This window comes from Rhinoraja longicauda, chromosome 4 (assembly GCF_053455715.1).
Source record: "Rhinoraja longicauda isolate Sanriku21f chromosome 4, sRhiLon1.1, whole genome shotgun sequence".
NCBI classification, from domain to species: Eukaryota; Metazoa; Chordata; class Chondrichthyes; order Rajiformes; family Arhynchobatidae; genus Rhinoraja; species Rhinoraja longicauda.
Genome location: NC_135956.1, coordinates 66227105 through 66251089, shown reverse-complemented (window position 1 = coordinate 66251089; position 23985 = coordinate 66227105). Strand labels below are relative to the sequence as shown.

The window sequence follows — 23985 nt, the reverse complement described above, 5'->3', positions numbered from 1 at the left end:
AAGATTAGAACCTTTCTTGTTCATGAGCAGTTGGATACTGCAGTTCGTTTCAATGTGGCCAAGTTATGGAAGGAAAAACAAACCTGAAATTTCCATTCCTATTAACATACCACAAACTGCGGGTTCAAGTCAAGTCAAATTTATTTGTCACATACACATACACGATGTGCAGTGAAATGAAAGTGGCAATGCCTGCGGGTTGTGCACAAAAAGAATTACAGTTACAGCATATAAATAAAGTTAATAAGTTACTATTAGTGTCGACAAAAATTTAGTCTCTGGGGTTATAAAAGTTGACAGTCCTGATGGCCTGTGGGAAGAAGCTCCGTCTCATCCTCTCCGTTTTCGCAGCGTGGCAGCGGAGGCGTTTGCCTGATCGTAGCATCTGGAACAGTCCGTTACTGGGGTGGCAGGGGTCCCTCATGATCTTGCTTGCTCTGGATCTGCACCTCCTGATGTATAGGTCCTGCAGGGGGATGAGTGTAGTTCCCATGGTGCGTTCTGCCGAACGCACTACTCTCTGCAGGGCCATCCTGTCCTGGGCAGAGCTGTTCCCAAACCAGACTGTAATGTTGCCGGACAGGATGCTCTCTACAGCCCCAGAGTAGAAGCAATGAAGGATCCTCAGAGACACTCTGAATTTCCTCAATTGTCTAAGGTGGTAAAGGCGCTGCTTAGCCTTACCCACCAGTGCGGCAATGTGCGTTGCCCACGTCAGATCCTCTGTGATGCGGACTCCCAAGTATTTAAAACTGCTCACCCTATCCACAGTAGACCCATCTATCTCCAGTGGTGTGTACGTCCCTGGATGTTTAGCTCTTCTGAAGTCCACAATCAGCTCCTTTGTTTTAGTGACATTCAAGAGGAGGTTATTGTCCTGACACCAGAGTGCCAGATCAGCCACCTCCTCCCGGTAGGCCTTCTCATCATTGTTGGAGATCCAGCCCACCACCACAGTGTCATCAGCAAACTTGATGATGGAGTTTGAGCTGAACCTGGCCCCACAGTCATGTGTGTACAGGGAGGACAGTAGGGGGCTAAGGACGCAGCCCTGGGGGGATCCTATGTTCAGGGTGAGGGAGCTAGATGTGTGTTCCCCCATCCTGACCACTTGGGGCCTGGCAGTGAGAAAGTCCAGGACCCAGGCACACAGAGGGGTGCTAAGCCCCAGTTCCATCAGCTTCTCAACCAGTCTGCTGGGAACTATTGTGTTGAATGCTGAACTAAAGTCAATGAACAGCATCCTCACATAGCCCCCCTGGCTGTCCAGATGAGAGAGAGCGGTGTGTAGAACCTGGGAGACCGCATCATCCGTGGACCTGTTCGGACGGTATGCGAACTGTAGTGGGTCCATGTTGCGAGGAAGGAGGGCGCATTGTGAGTATTGGATGCTATTCTCAGGGTTGATGTTATTTCTCTCCCCCTCCCCCCCTCCTTACTACCTCCCAAGATGTAATGACTTGATGATATGTAGCCTTGTATAAAGTTTAAAAAACACTCAGTGATGATTGGCATCAGTGAAACTGTCAGCTGATGCAATTGTGCCCTTGATTTAAAAATATTCTGAATTTTATTCGATCGAATGTTTTAACCACTGAAGGGGTTGTTATTGTCAATTAACCTTGTGTCTTTTCATCATGTATATTTCCATGCATCCTATGCCAATTTCATATGGTAGCAAGATCAACTTTGGTTTATCTAATTCTTGTTAACATTAATAGAAATTTCAGTGCTTTTTCACATTTAATTTTATTTAATGGGGTAAAGATTGGGAAGCTAAATATTTGGGTTTAACGAATCACTTTTCGTTCAAGGAAAGTGCTGTTAGCTGATTACACTTAAGTTGTGACTTTCACCAAGCAGAAGTCTTAAATTGTATTTTGTTTCTGTACACCCATGCATGCCAATAAGTGAATCATGGTGCCTTTCCCAAGCCTTGTATGAACAGGACTGGGGTAAGGACTCTTCTTTTTTTTTAACAATCCACAGTGCTTGCTCTTGGCTCAGGAAGTAAATCCTATGTTTCTCGGGCAATTTGCACATGGTTTTCACTGATCATCATAAACATGTAGTTGTATATAAAATCCAAATTCATAGCAAAATAGTTTTCAAATTTGTAAATTTACTTTTTATATGTTTTTCATGTTTCAATTTTTTTGAAGTAATGAAATTAACCTAGGAAAAGGTGGTAAATAATTTTCTCTTAAAAGAAGGCTGAAATGGTTATAAAACAATACAGTACAGGAATAGGCCCATCTGCTTACGATGGCTGGTAAAAATTATGCCAATTTAAACGTATTTCTGCCTGAAAATGATCCACATCCTTCCATTCTCTGTATATGTATGTGCTTATGTAGAAACTCCATAAGCATATTAGTGTATCTGTTTGAATCATTTTTTAAGCTTTTATCCTATCTCCCCTCAACCCCAATGCTCCAGAGATATCAATCCGTTGCTCCAATCTTTCCAAGCCAATACCCTCTAATCCAACCAGCATCCCAATAAACCTCTTCTGCATCCTACCCAGAGCCTCCACGTCTTTCCGGTAATCGGGTGACCAGAACCGTCTCAGCCTCTTGTGTAAAGAAGTTCAGGCAATATTGGGGAAGTTAAAGTCCCCACTATAACATCCCTGTTGCTTTAGCATATTTCTACAATCTGTCGACATATCTGTTCCTCTATTTTCTGCTGCCTATTGAGAGATCTATAGAAAAATTCCATCAGAGTGCCTTTCTTATTTTTGAGCGCTGCCTATATTTCCTCAGTGTATGAACCCTCTAGTATATCCTTTGTCTGTCTACCCTCTGCCTGTTGCTGATACCCTCTAATCCAGAGAGGATTCTGGTAAACCTCCTCTGCACTCTGTCTAAAGCTTCCACATTCTTCCTATATTGGGGTGACCAGAACTGCATGCAATGGGCGGCACTGTGACGCAGGGTTGCTGCCTTGCAACGACAGAGACCCAGGTTAGATCCTGACTATGGGTGCTGTCTGTATGGAGTTTGTACGTTCTTCCTGTGACCTGCATGGGTTTTCTCTGGGTGCTCCAGTTTCCTCCCACATTCCAAAGGCGTATGTGGTTTGGAGGGTAATTGGCTTGGTAAAATTGTAAATTGTCCCTCGTAAAGTGTCCCTAGTGTCACTATACAGGGATTGCTGGTCGGCGCAGACTCAGTAGGTTGAAGGGCCTGTTTTTACGCTGTAACTAAACTAAACTAAACTAAAAGAGGCTCAGCATTCCATTGCACTTGGTACCTTTTTTCTTTGGTGATGGAAGTTGTGGTTTGGGAGGTACTGCTGGAATAGCACGGGCAAGTCGTAGCTGCAGTGCATTTTTCAGTTTGCATTCACTGTATCCACAGTGCATATGTGATGGAGTAAATATTTTGGAAGATGAATCGTACCAATCGACTAGGTTGCATTATCTTGGATAATGCTGAGCTTCTTGAACCTTGTTGAAATTGTACTTATTTAGCATCACATGACTCTCACGGCTGTATCTTGTAGATGGAAGAATTTGAGACAGGTTAGTCAACCCCTGCAGTCATAAATAGAATTAAACATTGCACAATCTTCAGCAAATATTCCACTTCTGCCCTTGTGATGGAAGGAAGGTTATTGATGAAGCAGCTGATATTAGGAACTCCCGTTGTAATGTCTTGGTGGGGATAAATGACCTCTGACCATCTTTGTGAGATGCAATGCTCCAACCATCAAAGAAATTTCCACTTGTTCACTGTTGAATGCAGTTTTGCCAGAACTACTGGATGCCACACTGCACTGCTTTGATGTCAAGGATGGTCACTCCCACCTCATCTGTGGAATTTAGTTCTTGTTTGAACCACGGCTATGGTGAGGTTTGGAAGTGAGTAGACGTGGTAAAACACTAACTAGGCATTGGTGGGTACGTAATTGAAGAATAACTACTGCTGAATAGCATTCTCAATATCTTTATGTATCACTTTGACAATGAAGAAGTAAATTGGCCCTCGATTGATGCATTGGATTTGTCTTGCTTGTTGTACATACCTGGGCAAATTGCTGGTTGATGCCAACGTTGGAACGATGTGCTGGAACAACTTCAGAGGATGTTTTGTTAGATTTGAAAGGCTGGTCTTCAGTGCTATAATTTGAATGTTATCTTGTTCCAGAATCTTTGCTGCATCCAGTGCATTCAGCTGGAGTGGAAATCATGTGGAGTGGATCATATTTGTTGAAGATATGGTCAGTTGATGTTGGGATCTTGGGCAGAAACTATTTGGGATCATCTTGTAATTTCTGACTCTAAGTGACTGTGAATGCTTGAGACTTTATAACGTGCTGGATTTGGCGTAGTTAGTTTTTAGAGTTGCCTCTTGACGTTTGCTGTAAAATGGTCTGCCACATTTACAGTGTGGCTTGACCATAGTTTAGATCTGTTGATTTTGTGATTGCTCAGATCTGTCCCCTGCATTGACTATTTGCACAGTATATATTACATAGCTCTTAGGGCTAAAGGAATCAAGGGATATGGGGGAAAAGCAGGAACGGGGTACTGATTTTAGATGATCATATAACCATATAACCATATAACAACTACAGCATGGAAACAGGCCTGTCCGGCCCTACCAGTCCACGCCGACCATTCTCCCTGACCTAGTCTCATCTACCTGCACTCAGACCATAACCCTCTAATCCCCTCCTATCCATATACCTATCCAATTTACTCTTAAATAATAAAATCGAGCCAGCCTCCACCACTTCCACCGGAAGCCCATTCCATACAGCCACCACCCTCTGAGTAAAGAAGTTCCCCCTCATGTTACCCCTAAACCTTTGTCCCTCAATTCTGAAGCTATGTCCCCTTGTTGGAATCTTCCCCACTCTCAAAGGGAAAAGCCTACCCACGTCAACTCTGTCCGTCCCTCTCAAAATTTTAAAAACCTCTATCAAGTCCCCCCTCAACCTTCTACGCTCCAAAGAATAAAGACCCAACCTGTTCAACCTCTCTCTGTAGCCTAAGTGCTGAAACCCAGGCAACATTCTAGTAAATCTCCTCTGTACCCTCTCCATTTTGTCGACATCCTTCCTATAATTTGGCGACCAGAACTGCACACCATACTCCAGATTCGGCCTCACCAATGCCCTGTACAATTTTAACATTACATCCCAACTTCTATACTCGATGCTCTGATTTATAAAGGCAAGCATACCAAACGCCTTCTTCACCACCCTATCCACATGAGATTCCACCTTCAGGGAACAATGCACAGTTATTCCCAGATCCCTCTGTTCCACTGCATTCCTCAATTCCCTACCATTTACCCTGTACGTCCTATTTTGATTTGTCCTACCAAAATGCAGCACCTCACACTTATCAGCATTAAACTCCATCTGCCATCTTTCAGCCCACCCTTCCAAAAGGCCCAAGTCTCTCTGTAGACTTTGAAAATCTACCTCACTATCAACTACACCACCTATCTTAGTATCATCTGCATATTTACTCATCCAATTTGCCACACCATCATCCAGATCATTAATGTAAATGACAAACAACAGTGGACCCAACACAGATCCTTGGGGTACTCCACTAGACACTGGCCTCCAACCTGACATACAATTGTCAACCGTTACCCTCTGGTATCTCCCATTCAGCCATTGTTGAATCCATCTTGCAACCTCACTATTAATACCCAACGATTTAACCTTCTTAATCAACCTTCCATGTGGAACCTTGTCAAATGCCTTACTGAAGTCCATATAGACAACATCCACAGCCTTGCCCTTATCAATTTCCCTGGTAACCTCTTCAAAAAATCAGCCATAATCATATTGAATGGCAGTGCTGGCTCGAAGAGCTGAATGGCCTACTCCACCTATTTTTCCATGTTTCTATGTTTTCTAATCTTTTGTTGGAGCTTCTCTAGTTACCTGTTCGTTTTCAGTTATGCATGGAGCTGTTTCAGATGTCCATTGGCACTCTTCCTTGAATTGGAGTTGATTCTATAGCTTGATGAATATTGCAGAATGAAAAGTGGTCTGGACCATGAGATTAATGATTGTGGAGGCTTACATTTATCATGTTCTATTTCCACAACAAGATGGGGTGCGTTTCCACAAGGTCTGTGCAGTTCTCACTTCCACGATTGGAGACCTTGAAAGATTCATTGGGAAACACAAAATGCTGGAGGAACTCAGCGGCACAGGCAGCATCTCTGGAGAGAAGGAATAGGTGACGTTTCGGGTCGAGACCCTTCTTCAGACTGGTTAGGGATAAGGGAAACGAGAAATATAGACAGTGATATGGAGAGATAAAGAACAATGAAAGATATGCAAAAAAGTAACGACGATAAAGGAAACAGGCCATTGTAAGCTGTAGGGTGAAAATAGGAAGCTAGTTCGACTTGGGTGGGGGAAGGATAGAGAGAGAGAGAGGGAATGCCGGGGCTACCTGAAGTGAGAGAAATCAATATTTATACCACTGGGCTGTAAGCTGCCCAAGCGAAATATGAGATGCTGTTCCTCCAATTTACGTACAGCCTCACTCTGTCAATGGAGGAGACTGAGGACAGAAAGGTCTGTGTAGGAATGGGAAGGAGAATTAAAGTCTCGAGCAACCAGGAGATCAGGTTGGTTCAAGTGGGCTGAGCGAAGGTGTTCCGCGAAACGGTCGCCCAGTCTACGTTTGGTCTCACCGATGTATAAGAGTCCACATCTTGAACAACGGATACAGTAGATGAGGTTGGAGGAGGTGCAAGTGAACCTCTGCCTAACCTGACCCTGGACACAGTCGGGGGAGGAGGTGCAGCAACAGGTGTTGCATCAGGTGTTGCATCTTCTGCAGTTGCAGGTGAAGATAGCTCGGGAGGAGGTGATTTGGGTGGGAAGGGATGAGTTAACCAGGGAGTTGAGGAGGGAACGGTCTCTGCGGAAGGCGAAAAGAGGTGGAGATGGGGAAACGTGGCTAGTGGTGGGATCCCGTTGGAGGTGGCAGAAATTTCAGAGGATTATGTGTTGTATGTGACGGCTGATGGGGTGGAAGGTAAGGACCAGGGGGACTCTGTCTCTGTTGCGACTAGGAGGAGGGCGAGCAAGGGCGGAACTGAGGGTTACCGAGAGGACATGAGTGAGGGCCTTGTCTCGACATGGGAGAGGGGAACCCCCGTTACCTAAAGAATGAGGACATCTCATCTTGGGCGCAGATGCGGCGTAGGCGGAGGAATCGGGATTAGGGGAGAGAGTCTTTGCAGGAAACAGGGTTGGAAGAAGTGTAGTCGAGATAGTTGTGGGAATATCTTTAATCTCCATTGATATAGACAATAGGTGCAGGAGGAGGCCATTCGGCTCTTCGAGCCAGCACCGCCATTCAATGTGATCATGGCTGATCATTCTCAATCAGTACCCCGTTGCTGCCTTCTCCCCATACCCCATGACTCCGCTATCCTTAAGATATCCTGCTGAAGCCAAGTATTTTCTCATTGATCTATTTGAAATGGAAATGTTGATCTGTGGGGCTTTAGATTCCAGCCCAATCCAGTCATACCTAACAACCACACCAGTGTTTCACATGGAGACGCTGAGTGGTGACCCAGGGCCTAAACCATGCTTTGTTTTTAATTGTGCTTCTCCCTTTTCATTCTGAAAGCCAATAATTACACAGGTCAATCATTGCATCTTCACTATAACTAGCGGAGACAGACTGTTTCTGCGCATATCATGAATCTGCCTGAAATTTGATTGGTTTTCTACAGCATAGTGACAGCTTGTACTACACATCATTCTCCAGCTGTAATATGATGTCCTGGTGCCTGTAATCAATCCAATGAAAGCAAGCATCCAATATGCCTTCTTTGCCACCTTGTCTACCTGTGTTGATACTTTCAGGGTACTGTATTTTCTGTCCCTCTCTTCAATAACACTTCCCAGGGCCCTGCTGGTATTGTGTGTGTCCATTGAACTAGTCTGAGTTGATGGACATAGGTGAAGGAATTAATCCAGTGGGAATGCCTTGAGAGTCGGCATAGACTCTGGCCTCATGTCATAGAATCATAGTTATACAGCAGGGAAACGGATGTTTCCGCACACCTTGTCCATGCTGACCAAGTTGGCATTCTGGGCTAGTTGCATTTGCTTGCATTTGGCCCATGTCACGCTAAGGCCTTCCCATCCATATCTGTCCATTTAAGGGGAACATATGTAGTTAATAGCAAGTTAGTTAATTAACAGTAATAATGTACAGAGGAATCCAAGACCATAGCTCTCTGAAAGGGTGTGGTAAAAAAGGTGTTTGGTATGCTTGCCTTAATTTGTTGAGGTATTGCATATAGGAGTCAGGGAGTCATGTTGCAGCTTTATAAAACTTTGGTTAGACCACATATGGAGTATTGTGTGCAGTTCTGGTGGCCCCATTACAGGAAGGATATGAAAGCTCTGGTGAGAGTACAGAAGTGGTTTACCTGAATGCTTCCTGGATTAGAAAGTAGAAGCAAGGAAATGCAGATGCTGGTTTACAAAAATAGACTGCTGGAGTAACTCAGTAGGTCAGGCAGATTCTCTAGAGAACATGGAAGGGTGATGTTTCAGGTTGGGACCCTTCTTCCTATCTCTGTTCAGACATGCTGCATGACCAGTTGTGTTACTCCATCACTTTGTGTCCTGTTTTGTGAACCAGCATCTGCAGTTCTTGTTTCTACATTTTACTGTTCCACTGCAAAATCTTCTCAAGGTATGCCTAGTTTGAAGAGGTTCTCTGAGAAGAAGGGTCCCAAACCAAAACCCCTATCCATGTTCTCCAGAGATGTTGCCTGAACTAATGGGCGGCACGGCGCAGCGGTAGTGTTGCTGCCTTACAGCGCCAGAGACCCGGGTTCAATTGTAACTATGGGTGTCGTCTGCATGGAGTTTGTACGTTCTACCTGTGACATGTATGGATCTTCTCTGGGATCTCCGGTTTCCTCCCACACTCCAAAGACAAGTTTGTAGGTTAGTATAATTGTAAATTGTCCCTGGTATGTGGAGGATAACGTTAGTGTGCAGGGACTCGGTGGGCTGAATGGCCTGTTTCCGCGCTGCATCTCTAAATTAAACTAAACATACTCTCAATCAAAGCACTTCACCTCAAATTACATCCACTCCTAAAATGGCTGCTCCCGATAAACCACTCTGCTAAACCTTACCTTGTTGGCTGCATGCAGAGCCTTTCAATTAGCTAATCAAACGGCACTCTTTTAAATCTTCCTGCTGCTGCTGTGTTCTGCTCCATCTCCTGACTGGAAACCCGTTAGTTCAGCTGTTCAAATGTTATGTCAAAATAAAACATAAAAAGTATGAGAATGGTTTGTTGTGGATGTCAATAAGCAAGATGAAGCTTTGTTTTCCCCACATTACTCTGGCAAATATAAAAAATACGTGTTAACATATTGAAAACCTTGATTAAATTGGGGAATTTGAGCTAACATTTCTTTAAAGTTTATTTAGATGAAGGAAAATATTTTATGAATATAACCTGTCTTAATTAACTTTTTGGAGTTCACAATAAGAATAGTTAAACCTGAACATTAAGCAGCCAAATTGCCTGAGATCCATAGTTTTAACTTTGAGAAGCTTTAACTTCTCTTAACTGTATTTGTGGAAAATCGTTGTTGCTTGCTACATTTTCAAAATAATTGGTTGCTGATATGTACTGCGAACAGGACACAATAATGCTTTTGTGAACTGTGTTGTTGTTTGGGCCTCTAGATCACCTTGAGTAGACCATGATAGGTACAAAAGCCAAACATTTTGATAAGCATCAAGCTCAGAGGTTTCATGCAGAATGATTTCCACCAAAAACTGAAATACAGTTAGTTTGAAATTGAAACTTAAATGTTGTGAAATTATTAACTCTTGACATAGAACAGTACAGACAGGAACAGGCCCTCCAGCCCACAATGTTTGTGCCGAACATGATGCCCAATTAAACTGTTCATATCTGCCTGTACATGATCCATATCCTATCTAAAAGCCTCGTATGTATGTGACAAATAAACTTGACTTGACTTGAAATTCCACTATTGTATCTGCCCACTACTCTTCCTCTCTCACCGTATAACTATGCCCTCTAGTGTTAGACATTTCCACTCTGGGATAAAGATTCGGACTATCTATCCTATCTATGCCCCTTGTAATTTTATATATTTCTATTCAGTCTCCCCTCAATCTTCGACTTTCCATGGAAAACAATCAAAGTCTATGCAACCTGTCCCTGTAGCTGAAACCCTCTAATCCAGGCAGCATTCTGGTAAACCTCCTCTGCCCCCACTCCAAAAACTCCACACCTTTCCTGTAATGAGGCCACCAGAACTACACGCAATACTCCAAATGCGACCTAACCAAAATCCTATAGAGCTGCATCATGACTTCCTGACTTTTATATTCAATGTCCTTGGCAACAAATGCTGCCTTCTCCCGAGCTACTTATGTTACCACCTTTAGTGAGTTATGAACTTGGACTCCAAGATGCTGGAGCTTGCAACCCAGCGGTATGCATATTGACTTCTTTATCTTAAAGTAACCCTTATTTTCCCTCTCTCTCCATATCTCCCCCATCGTAGTTCTCTGACTAGTTTCACTGTCTTCTTGATTACATTTTACTGAATGTATGCCTCGTTGTTAACTTCTTCTCAGTTAACAATGATCCATTCTACATTTTCCTTGAACCTCGTCCCCTTTGATCTTTTGTTTTCACACCTTGCCCTTCCATATCTCTGTCATCCTCTCCCCTGACTCTCAGTCCGAAGAAGGGTCTTGACCCGAAACGTTACCCATTCCTTCTCTTCAGAGATGCTGCCTGTCCTGCCGAGTTACTCCAGCATTTTTGAGTCTATTTTCAGTGTAAACCAATACTTCCTTCCTGCACATTCCATGAAATACAGGTGTTGATTTACAAAAAAGTGCTGCTCAAACTCAGTCAGTGAGACAACATCAGAAGGGTCCCGACCCAAAACTCGTTTATCACTGTGATAGTGCCCCTCCCTTGGATGCTCCTCCGATCCCCTTCACACGCTGACTCACCAGGAGAGGCCAATCCCCAGCATTATCACAGCTGGGTTCAATTAGCCGATATTACTTGGCCACTTGAACCTTTGTCAGCCTACTCCCTATAAAACCCAGATATTCTAGCCAGAAGGGAGAGGACGAGAAAGAAAAAAGAAAAGGAAGGGTGACCAGTGGGCACATCCCTGTCACAGATTCGAAGAAGACTGAGCCACTAGGACAAACCTGAGACCATCGGGTGGCAAGACTCGACTGCCGGGAAGAGGCCCCAGACAACCAGTGGCTCTTCTGAGGCAATGACTGAGTGGCCAGGGCAAGCCAGAGACACCAGTGTCTTTTCCTACCCATGTTTAACGAGGGTGCACCCACACGCCGAGGCAAAGACTGAGCCGCCATGATAACCCAGAGACCACCAGGTCTGCCTTTTCAACCCTGAAGATGAGCTGCCAGGATAAACCTAAGGTCGCCAGGATAAACCTGAGATCGTCAGTGCCTTCTCTCTCTAGGCAAGGCTGAATTGCAGGGAGAAGACTGAGATCACCACACCTCCTCCATTGAAGACTAGGACTGAGCTGCTTGTATAACCCAGGTTGACCAGCACCACTGCACATGCACCCAGATGGCAAGGGCCCTCGTATGGTCCTGGATTTTCTTACCACTGTAAATAAAATGTATCATGTGAGTTCACCCTACTGCGAGTGTCAGTGTGGTGACTGCCGACCCTGGCGTCACCCCTGACACCACATCACCTATCAGAGATGCTGCCTGACCGCTGAGTCACTCTTGCACTTTGTGTCTTTTTCTGTAGATTTAAGTGAGGCTAGTGAATCTCCCAAGACATTCCACAATGGTGTAGAGAGAAATGGACGTGGGGCCAAAAGAGGAATAAAATCCTCAATGTTTGAAGATTTGGTCAGATAAGCAAATTTTGAGGAAGTGTTAAAACAGATGAATAATGCAGATGGGTTTGGAAGAAAATTCTTGAATGTTCTTTGAACTAGATTGGCAGGAGAATGGGATCCAATGCAGGGCTGAGGCAGGTGAGAGGCTGAAAGTCGGTAGGAATTGAAATGAAAGAAAGTTCTGTGGGCAGATTCGGCATGACAGGGAGAAAGGACTGTAGGATTGAATTGCATTAATTTTAAAGCGAGAAGCCTTGACGGGTAAGGCAGCTGAACTCAGGGCGTGTGACTGGGATGTTGTAGCCATTACAGAAAACTGGCTAGAAAAAGGACAGGACTGGTAGCACAGGTGCTACAGGAGAGATAGAGGTTGTGGTGAAAGAGGAGGGAGGGCTGCCTTATTGATTAAGGACGATGTCACTGCAGTAGCCCGAGATGACATTCCTGATGGTTCAGACAGTGAGTCTATATGGGGGAGCTAAGAAATAAAAAAGGGATGATCATCATTGTCGGGAGTGTACGACAAGCCCCTAAATAGTCAGCAGGAATTGGAGGAGCAAATATGCCAAGTGTTTGCAGGCAGCTGTAAGGCTAATGAGGTGGTCATCGTGTGGGATTTTAACTTTCCCAATATAGACTGGTACTGTCATAGTGCCACGGGCTTGGACAGGGTTGAATTTGTGAAAAAAATTTCAGGAAAGTTTCCTTAGGCAATATGTGGAGCACCCTGCATGGGAGAGGGCAGAGCTCTGTCTACTGGGAAACTGGGAGGGGCAAGGGACTGAGATATTGGTGGATAAATCTTTTGGGACTAGAAATCACTGTTCTATTAACTTCAAAATAGTTATGAATAAAGACAGGGTAGGCCCACAAGTTAAAATTCTGATTTGGGGCAAGGCCAGCTTTGATGGTATTAGACAGGAACTTGCTAACATTGTTTGGAGTAGATTGTTTGCCGGTAAAGGAATGTCTGGTAAGTGGGATGATTTTACGAGTGTGGTGACAATGGTTCAGGGCATGCATGTTCCTGTTAGAGTGAAGGGTAAAGCGAGTGTGAGTAAGGAAATTTGGATGACAAAAGAAATTGAGGCTCTGGTCAGGAAAAAGGAGGCATGGGACAGGATTTGGAAGCTGGATCAAGTGTATCCCTGGAGGTTTTGGCAACTTAAGAAGGAAATGAGGAGGGCAAAACTGGGGCACACGATAGCTTGGGCAGATTATATTGAGGGAGAACCCAAGAGATTTTATGTACATTCAGGGCCCCATCGAAACTAAAGCGGTCATCTCTGTGTGGAGCCGAAGAAGATGGGCAAGGTCCTTAATGAGTAATTCTCCTCAGTTTACTGTGGAGAAAGATGTGAAGAAAGACATTCGACAGTTAATGGAAGTGTCTTGAGAATGGTCAGTATTATAGTCGAGGAGGTGCTGGACATCTTGGGGTGCATGAGGGAGGATAAATTTCCACAAATGTGGGTACTATAGACCAGTGAGCCTAATGTCTGTTGTAGACAAGTTACTGGAGAATACTCTGAGGGATAAGATATTCATTTCGATAGACAGGGGAGAATTTAAGGAGAGTCAGCACAGTTTTGTACATGAGAGATCATTTCTCAGGAATCTGTGTTTTTTGAGGAAGTAACTAAAAAGTTTGATATGGGCTAAACCAGAGGCGTCCACATGGACTTCAGCAAGGCATTTGATGTTTCACGTGGTAGGCTGCTTTGAAAGGTTAGATCACATTGGATCTAGGGAGAGCTAACTGACTGGATTGAGAATTGACTCCATGGCAGGAAGCAGAGGATAATTGTAGAAGGTTGTTTTTCAGACTAGAGGCCTGTGAGTAGTGGTGTGCCTCAGGGATCAGTGCTGTGCCCTTTGATGTTTGTGGTTTAAATTAACGATTTGGATGAGAATGTACAAGGCTTGATTGACAATTTTGCAGATGACATGAAAGTGGGAGGCGTTGTAAATAGTGACGAATGTTATCAAAAATGTAATCTCGATCTGCTGGGTAGGTGGGCTGAGGAATGGTTAATGGAGTTTTGTAAAGTCAAACCAGGGCAGGACCTTCACTGTGAATTGCAGGGCTCTGGGGGATGTTGTAGAGAGAGGGATCGGGGAGTGCAGTTGCATAGACAATAGACAATAGACAATAGGTGCAGGAGTAGGCCATTCAGCCCTTCGAGCCAGCACCGCCATTCAATGCGATCATGGCTGATCACTCTCAATCAGTACCCCGTTCCTGCCTTCTCCCCATACCCCCTCACTCCGCTATCCTTAAGAGCTCTATCCAGCTCTCTCTTGAAAGCATCCAACGAACTGGCCCCCACTGCCTTCTGAGGCAGAGAATTCCACACCTTCACCACCCTCTGACGGAAAAAGTTCTTCCTCATCTCCGTTCTAAATGGCCTACGCCTTATTCTCAAACTGTGGCCCCTTGTTCTGGACTCCCCCAACATTGGGAACATGTTATCTGCCTCTAATGTGTCCAATCCCCTAATTATCTTATATGTTTCAATAAGATCCCCCCTCATCCTTCTAAATTCCAGTGTATACAAGCCCAATCGCTCCAGCCTTTCAACATACGACAGTCCCGCCATTCCGGGAATTAACCTAGTGAACCTACGCTGCACGCCCTCCATAGCAAGAATATCCTTCCTCAAATTTGGAGACCAAAACTGCACACAGTACTCCAGGTGCGGTCTCACCAGGGCCCGGTACAACTGTAGAAGGACCTCTTTGCTCCTATACTCAACTCCTCTTGTTACGAAGGCCAACATTCCATTGGCTTTCTTCACTGCCTGCTGAACCTGCATGCTTCCTTTCATTGACTGATGCACTAGGACACCCAGATCTCGTTGAACTCCCCCTCCTCCTAACTTGACACCATTCAGATAATAATCTGCCTTTCTATTCTTACTTCCAAAGTGAATAACCTCACACTTATCTACATTAAACTGCATCTGCCATGTATCCGCCCACTCACACAACCTGTCCAAGTCACCCTGCAGCCTTATTGCATCTTCCTCACAAATCACACTACCCCCCAACTTAGTATCATCTGCAAATTTGCTAATGGTACTTTTAATCCCTTCGTCTAAGTCTTGGAACTGGTGTTACAGGTAGATCGGGTGGTCAAGAAGGCTTTTGTCACATTGGCCTTCATCATTTAGAGTATTGAATATAGAAGATGGAAGGTTATGTTGCACGAGACATTACTGAGCCCACCTACCCAGTATTGGAGTATTGTGTTCTGTTTTGGTCACCTTGTTGCAGGAATTATGTTGTTAAACTGGAAAAGGTGCAGAGAAGATTTACAAGGATGTTGCCAGGACTCAAGGGTCTGAGCTAGAGGGAAACAATGAGCAGGCTATGACTTTATTCCTTGGAGCGCAGGAGGATGAGGGATGATCGTATAGAAGTGTATCAGATCATGAGAGGAATAGATAGGGTGAATGCACTTTTACCCAGAGTAGAGGAATTGAGAACCAGAAGGACATAGGTTTGTGAGATGGGGAAAATTTAATAGGAACCTGAGGGGCAACCTTTTTCACAAAGTTGGTGGGTAGATGGAATGAGCTGCCAGAGGATGTAGTTGAGGCATATACTATCACAAAATTTAAAAGACAATTGCACGAGCACGTGAGTAGGATAGGTTTAGGAAGGCTATGGGCCAAATACAGGCAGGTGGAACTAGTGCAGATGTCGGGCAGGCTGGTCAGCGTGGGTAAGTTGAGCCGAAGGGCCTGTTTGACTACGGCTATAACAATCCAATGGCTACCTTTTAAAATTGCCCCGCTCCTCCTCCTCCAATATTGCAATTGACTACTTCGTCCGAGTGACTTGGCCGTAAATGCAGATGGGTTGATTAATTTAGATCCAGTCTGTCTTTAGTGGGATAAAGATGACATTTCGATCTTGATTATTACATCAGCTTTCGAATGAAAAATTAAGTTAAAAATTGAGTTTTTGAAATTGCTTTGAAGCTGGTGAGCACAATTCATAAAACAGATTATAATTGATGAGCTAATGCAATTGAATAAATTATTTCATTGGCATATTGTGTTTGAATATTTTGCTGGTCTCCTTAGCTTAGTTTGCTTTCTTCACCATACACTGTAAAGGCACTCTCTTGGGCCCTAGTTATGCCTGCCGCTTTGCAGGGTATGTCGAATCATCCCTGTTCTAGGCGTACACTGGCCCTTCATGGACTTAATTAACGTCGCTACCAATTTCCATCCTGCACTCAAATTCACTTGGGCCATCTCTGACACCTCCCTCCCCTTTCTTGATCTCGCCTCCATCACGCCTGATGTCTATTACAAACCTACTAACTCTCACAGCTATCTAGATCCTGCAAAGACTTTGTCCCCTACTCCCAATTCCTCCGTTCCCACCGCATCTGCACCCAAGATGAGGTGTTCCATACCAGGACATCAGATCTCTCTCTCAAGTTTGTATCCACTTGTTATCACTTCCTCCACCGGCAACAATGGACCATTGTGGGCTCTTTGGCCATTGGTGCCGACTGATTTATTCTGTACCTTTCTATACTTCTAATCTTCCTCCCCTCTGACTCTTCGTCTGAAGGTCTTGACCCGAAACGTCACCTATTCCTTTTTTCCAGAGATGCTGCTTGACTCGCTGAGTTACTCCAGCATTTTGTGTCTATCTTCACTGTAAAGCCTAACCTGGCCAAGTGCACGTTAAGTGCAAATTATTACACCTTTCATAGTTGCATACTTCAATTGTAATGTTGATACCCCAGCCTGACGCACCAACAGTAACCTATTTGGAGCCAAATAAACTATATACCCCTTACCTGAATTTTCATTAAGGTGATTTCAAGCTTTAGAATCTGGGTTTTGTCAGAAAGGCTGCATGAAGTTAATACCTTTTAGTTGAATAGTTTCCTTTGTTTTTCCAGCATTTGAAGAGCTTGAAAGAGCCCTGGTCGCAGCTCAGAAATCAGAAGATAAACATAAAAGGCTGAAGGAAGAGATGGAAAGTCATATAACAGCTGTGGAGCAAGCTGGTGAAGAAGAACGGAAAAATATGCAGCAGGAACTCAAACGAGTTAAGCAGGAAGCTGTTAATATAATGAAGGTAAGAATATTGAGAACAGATAACATTTTGTTTCAACAAACATAAGAACAAATGAAAAATAGGAGCAAGAGTAGGCAACTCAGTCCCTCGGCCAGTCACACAATTCTATATGATCATTGCTGATCTGCTGCCCGAAAAGCATGATGTCCTTTCATGTGCTTGTTTGCCTGTTCCTCAATTCCCTGATCTTGCATGGAAACATAGAAAATAGGTGCAGGAGGAGGCCATTTGGCCCTTCAAACCAGCACCACCATTCATTGTGATCATGGCTGATCATCCACAATCAGTAACCTGTGCCTCCCTTCTCCCCATATCCCTTGATTCCACTAACCGCAAGAGCTCAATCTAACTCTCTTTTAAATTCATCCAGTGAATTGGCCTCTGTGGCAGAGAATTCCACAAATTCACAACTTGGGTGAAAAGTTTTCTTCTCACCTCAGTTTTAAATGACCTCACCTTTATTCTTAGACTGTGACCCCTGGTTCTGGACTCTTCCAACATTGGGAACATTTTTCCTGCATCTAGCTTGTCCAGTTCTTTTATAATTTTATATTTCTCTATAAGATCCCCTCTCATCCTTCTAAACTCCAGTGAATACAAAGCCCAGTCTTTCCAATCTTTCCTCGTATGACAGTCCCTCCATCCCAGGGATTAACCTCGTGACCCTACGGTGCACTGCCTCAATAGCAAGGAAGTCCGTCCTCAAATTAGGAGACCAAAACTGCACACAATACTCCAGATGTGGTCTCACCAGGGCCCTATACCACTGCAGAAGGACCTCTTTACTCCTATACTCAAATCCTCTTGTCATGAAGGCCAACATGCCATTAGCTTTCTTCACGGCCTGCTCTACCTGCACGCTTACGTTCAGTGACTGTTGTAGAAGGACACCAAGGTCTCGTCGCACTTCCCTTTACCTAATCTGACACCATTGAGATAATAATAATCTGCCTCCTTGTTTTTGTCGCCAAAGTGGATAACCTCACATTTATCTACATTATTATACTGCATCTGCCATGCATCTTGCCACTCACTCAACCTGTCCAAGTAACCCTGCAACCTACTAATTCCATCATCCAAATCATTAATATATACTAGATATATGGGGGCTCAAACCTCTCCTGCATTGGTGCAGCACCCTATCCTCCCCCCTCTCCTCTTCCCCCCTCTCCCCCTCCCCTCTCTCCCCCCTCCTTTCCCCCTCTCCCCCTTCCCCCTCTCCCCCTCCCCCCTCTCTCCCTTCCCTCTTCCCCCTCCCCCCTCTCCCCCTCTCCCTCTTCCCCCTCTCCCCCCTCGCCCCCTCCTCCCCTCGCCCCCTCCTCCCCTCCTCTCCTCCCCTCTCCTTCCCCCTCCTCCTCCTTCCCCTCCCCCTCCTTCCCCCTCTCACTCCTTCCCCCTCTCACTCCTTCCCCCTCTCACTCCTTCCCCCTCCCCCTCCTTCCCCCTCCCCCTCTTTCCCCCTCCCCCTCCTTCCCCCTCCCCCTCCTTCCCCCTCCCCCTCCTTCCCCCTCCCCCTCCTTCCCCCTCCCCCTCCTTCCCCCTCCCCCTCCTTCCCGCTCCCCTCCTTCCCCCTCCCCCTCCTTCCCCCTCCCCTCCTTCCTCCTCCCCCTCCTTCCTCCTCCCCCTCCTTCCCCCTCCCCCTCCTTCTCCCTCCCCATTCCTTCCTCCTTCCCCCTCCCCCTCCTTCCCCCTCCCCCTCCTTCCCCCTCCCCCTCCTTCCCCCTCCCCCTCCTTCCCCTTCCTCATCCCCTTCCCCTTCCTCATCCCCCTCCCCTTCCTCATCCCCCTCCCCTTCCTCATCCCCATCCCCCTCCCCCTCCCCCTCCTTCCCCCTCCCCCTCCTTCCCCCTCCCCCTCCTTCCCCTTCCTCCTCCCCCTCCCCTCCTTCCCCCTCCCCTCCTTCCCCCTCCCCTCCTTCCCCCTCCCCTCCTTCCCCCTCCCCCTCCTTCCCCCTCCCCCTCCTTCCCCCTCCCCTCCCCCTCCTTCCCCCTCCCCTCCTTCTCGTTTCCCCTCCCCCTCCTCCTCCTTCCCCTTCCCCCTCCTACCCCCTCCCCCTCCTCCCCCCCCACTCCCCCCCTCCCCCTCCTTCCCCCTCCCCCTCCTTCCCCCTCCCCCTCCTTCCCCTTCCCCCTCCCCCTCCTTCCCCCTCCCCTTCCTTCCCCTCCCCCTCCTTCCCCTCCCCCTCCTTCCCCCTCCCCCTCCTTCCCCCTCCCCCTCATCCCCCCCTCCTTCCCCCTCCCCCTCCTCCCCCTTCCCCCTCCTTCCCCTTCCCACTCCCCTCCTTCCCCCTCCCCCTCCTTCCCCCTCCCTCTCCATCCCCCTCCTTCCCCCTCCCCCTCCTTCCCCCTCCCCCTCCTTCCCCCTCCCCCTCCTTCCCCCTCCCCCTCCTTCCCCCTCCCCCTCCTTCCCCCTCCCTCTCCTTCCCCCTCCTTCTCCCTCCCCCTCCTTCCCCCCTCCTCCCTCCCCTCCTCCTTCCCCCCCCTCCTCCTTCCCCCTCCTCCTTCCCCCCCTCCTCCTTCCCCCCCCTCCTTCCCCCTCCCCCTCCTTCTTCCTCCCCCCCTCCTTCCCCTCCCCCTCCTTCCCCTCCCCCTCCTTCCCCTCCCCCTCCTTCCCCTCCCCCTCCTTCCCCCTCCCCCTCCTTCCCCCTCCCCATCCTTCCCCCTCCTCCTCCTTCCCCCTCCTTCCCCCTCCCCCATCTTCCCCCTCCCCTCCTTCCCCCTCCCCCTCCTTCCCCCTCCCCCTCCTTCCCCCTCCCCCTCCTTCCCCTCCTTCCCCCGCCCCCTCCTTCCCCCTCCCCCTCCTTCCCCCTCCCCCTCCTCCCCCTCCTTCTCCCTCCTTCTCCCTCCTTCTCCCTCCCCCTTCCTTCCCCCTCCCCTCCTTCCCCCTCCCCCTCCCCCTCCTTCCCCCTCCCCTCCCCCTCCTTCCCCCTCCCCCTCCTTCCCCCTCCCCCTCCTTCCCCCTCCCCCTCCTTCCCCCTCCTTCCCCCTCCCCCTCCTTCCCCCTCCCCCTCCTTCCCCCTCCCCCTCCTTCCCCCTCCCCTCCTTCCCCCTCCCCCTCCTTCCCCCTCCCCCTCCTTCCCCCTCCCCCTCCTTCCCCTTCCCCCTCCTTCCCCCTCCCCGCCTGCCCCTCCCCCTCCTTCTCCCTCCCCCTCCTTCCCCTCCTTCTCCCTCCCCCTCCTTCCCCCCCTCCTTCCCCCCTCCTTCCCCCTCCCCCTCCTTCTTCCTCCCCCCTCCTTCTTCCTCCCCCCTCCTTCTTCCTCCCCCCTCCTTCTTCCTCCCCCCTCCTTCCCCTCCCCCTCCTTCCCCTCCCCCTCCTTCCCCTCCCCCTCCTTCCCCTCCCCATCCTTCCCCCTCCCCTTCTCCCCCCCCATCCTTCCCCCTCCACCTCCTTCCCCCCACCTCCTCCCCCCTCCTCCCCTCTCCTTCCCCCTCCTTCCCCCTCCTTCCCCCTCCTTCCCCTTCCCCTCCCCCTCCTTCCCCTCCCCCTCCCTCTCCTTCCCCCTCCCCCTCCTTCCCCCTCCCCCTCCTCCCCCTCCTCCCCCTCCCCCTCCTTCCCCCACCTCCCCATCCTTCCCCTTCCCCTCCCCCATTCCACCTCCCCCATTCCACCTCCCCCATTCCACCCCCCTCCCCCACCTTCCCCTCCCCCTCCTTCCCCCTCCCCCCTTCCCCTCCTCCCTCCTTCCCCTCCCCTCCTTCCCCTCCCCTCCTCCTCCTTCCCCCTCCTTCTCCTCCCCCTCCTTCTCCTCCCCCTCCTTCTCCCCCCCTCCTTCTCCCCCCCCTCCTTCTCCCCCTCCTTCACTATTCACTGCAAGGTGATTCTTACACAAAACGCTTTAAAATGACACCCTCTACCAACCTAATCTATTTACCATAGAGAGAGTACAACTAAATCCACCATACTAATTCTTGTGATGGTGAGCTACGCCTGTTTACATTGCAGTTTAGTGAGCTAATTTAGACTTACAAAATTATGAGATGGCTTACCATGGTGAATGCTCCTGGCTGAGGAGCCAAGAACCTGGAGTTAGTCACAGAACAAGGAGTAGAATATTTTGGATTCATGTGAGGAGATATTTCTTCTTGCAAAGTATGGTAAATCCTTTGAATTGTCTTTCCTCGAAGGCTGAAGATTTCAGATGAGCTGTAGGGTGTTCAAGAAGGCTTTTGGTACATTGGCCTTCATCAGTCATGGTATTGAATATAGACGTTGGGATATGATATAGGTGTCCCAGACTTTGGTGAGGCTGCATTTGGTGTATTGTGTTCAGTTCTGGTCACCCTGCTACACGAATAATGTAATTAAGTTGGAAAGAATGCAGAGAAGATTTACAAAGATGTTGCAAGGATTCAAGTGTTTAAGCTATATATAGGAAAAAACAAAGCAAGCTAGGACTTTATTCCTTGGATCACAGGAGACTAAGGGGTGATCCTATATAGGTGTATTAAATCATGAGGAGAATTGATAGGATAAATGCACGGTCATTTACCCAGAGTAGGGGAATCATGAACCAGTGGATTTAGCCTTAAGATGGGGAAAAGATTGCCCAGAACCGAACACAATGCATTCTGAGGATTATTGTTGATGTAAATATTTTGCCTGTCATAGAAGTCCTCTGAAGATTATATTGGAGAATTGGAAAAAAGTCAGATGGAAGCATTGATCTGCAAGGAGAGGGAGTTTGAGCACCAACTTCTGGTTTCCAAGCAGGAGTTTCAGGAACAGCTGAAAATGACTCTGGTATGTATAATGCAACCATCGCTCTTTAACATGATAAATAGACCCCCTATTTCCTATTGCATTAAGCACCACGGGCACATGGACTCTACAACACAAAAACATAAATTCTACAAGGCACAGAAAAGAAAGACATTAAAAAAACAGGATATTAATGAAGAAATACACAATTAGAAGTCAAGTTTATGATACTACAAGGGATGGTTCATAGTGTTCTGTGCTGAGGTTGAATTGGGGTTGTGCAGGTCACTTCATGATCCTGATAGTTATAGGAAAATAGTTGTTCCTGGACCTGGTGGGTGTGAGAGTGTGAGCTTCTGTACCTCTTGCCCAATGATAGCAGTGAGAAGAGGGCATAGCCCAAATGGTGGGGATCTTTGATCAGTGCTGCCTTCTTGAGGCAACACCTCACATAGATGCTTTCAATGGTGGGGAGGACTGTGCTCTTGATGGAACCGACTGAGTCTACAAGTCTCTGCAGTCTCTTGCATTCCTATGCATTGCAATTGGTGTACCAGGCCATGATACAACCAGTCAGGATACTTTCTACCGTACCTCTATTGAAGTTTGTTATAGTATCCGATGACATGCCAAATCTTGAAAAACATGTCCCGCACATCGCCATTAAACTTTGCCCCTGTCACCTTAAAGCCCTCCAGTATTTGATTTTTCCATGGGCAAAAAGTTTCTGACTGTCTACCCTATCTATGCCTCTTATAATTTCATTTACTTCTTTCAGGTCACCCTTCAACCTGTGGCATTCCAGAGAAAACATCTAAGTTTGTCCAACCTGTCACTGTAGCAAATACAACATAATCCATGTAACATTCTGGTGAACCTTCTCTGCACCCTTTCCAAAGTCTCCATTTGCTTCCTTTAATGGGGCGACCAAAACTGCGCACAATACTCCAAATGCGGCCTAATTAAAGACCTGTAATGCTGCATCATAACTTCTTGACTCTTACACTCAGTGCCCTAACCAATGAAAGTAGGCATGTCATATGCCTTCTTCACCACTCTAGCTATTTGTGTTGCCACTTTACTCTCTGCCTCTATCGCAGGACAGCCGTCACATGCTGTCTCTCGTGACAGCTTTCAGATTTCCTTAAGAGTGAGGTTCTTCATTTGTTTACATATACAGAAAAATTATTTTGACAGGATAAAAGTCATGCTGAGTATAGAGAGCAGCAGCAAGAGAAAGAACAGCAGACCTTGCTAGCATTAGAAGAACAGGAGTTGCAAAGAGAGGCGATCCAGGCACAAGCAGCAAAACAAATTCAGGAACTGCAAGGAGAATTGGAAACCTGCAGAACGGTAAGATAAATTTGTGCGGCTTTAACTATACCACCTGTTAATTGAACAGATGCATATTTCTGCATTTTCAAATGTACATGGAGAGTTATTTGAATCATTGTAATAAGGGGGTATTATGCAGAAAGACCTTAAAGGAGGGGAATACCAATTACAGATATGCCAGTGATGCATAATACTTTGCACTTTCAGTAAAGTTTCTCTTCAAGGTTTACCTTCTATCAATTATGTGATAATTAGCTACATGACAGGACTATACAATATGTTGACATGTGTAAATTTCAGTAAGTTTCGATCTCAAAGAATAGAAAAATTGAATAACAATAAGAGTGGCTATTTGACTGATATCAGCGCTGATTTAAAAGATTCATAATTCCCATCATTACACTAAACAGTTCTGCAATAATTTCTATTTTTTCTGAAGCTATAGTTTACGGAGTGTAATCATTCTTTGAGAAAAACTTCTGAAAGTTATTCTTAAATTATCTTTTTACTGTGTTTAGATCCTGAATCTCATTGTTTCCGATAAATTATTAAAATTTATCTTCCCTGTGCAATTACAACTTTTGTGCTGCAAGGCTCAGTGCTGGGACCCCAGTTATTTATAATATATATTAACGATTTAGACGAGGGAATTAAATGTAACATCTCCAAGTTTGCAGATGACACAAAGCTGGCTGGCTCAGTGTGAGATGCGAAGAGGACGCTATGAGGCTGCAGGGTGACTTGGATAGGTTGGGTGAGTGGGCAGATGCATGGCAGATGCAGTATAATGTCGCTAAATGTGAGGTTATCCACTTTGTTGGCTAGAACAGGAAGACAGATTATTATCTGAATGGTGTCAGATTAGGAAAAGGGGAGGTGCAACGAGACCTTGCACATCAGTCACTGAAATTAAACATGCAGGTACAGCAGG

The 23985-nt window shown here is 46.7% G+C and overlaps 1 protein-coding gene across 10 annotated transcripts in view; it reads left to right on the top strand.

Annotated features, from left to right (window-relative positions):
• Window positions 1–23985, top strand: part of golga4 (golgin A4) — a 115915-nt gene that overhangs the window by 48371 nt on the left and 43559 nt on the right. For 8 of the 10 annotated variants that reach the window (XM_078397901.1, XM_078397894.1, XM_078397905.1 and 5 more), the window contains 4 exons: window positions 1935–1955; window positions 16843–17021; window positions 21630–21761; window positions 22917–23072. In XM_078397901.1, coding sequence (XP_078254027.1) covers window positions 1935–1955; window positions 16843–17021; window positions 21630–21761; window positions 22917–23072 — 488 coding nt within the window. The remainder of the gene's footprint in view (window positions 1–1934; window positions 1956–16842; window positions 17022–21629; window positions 21762–22916; window positions 23073–23985) is intronic. The other 2 variants (XM_078397895.1, XM_078397900.1) reach the window with 1 other exon arrangement.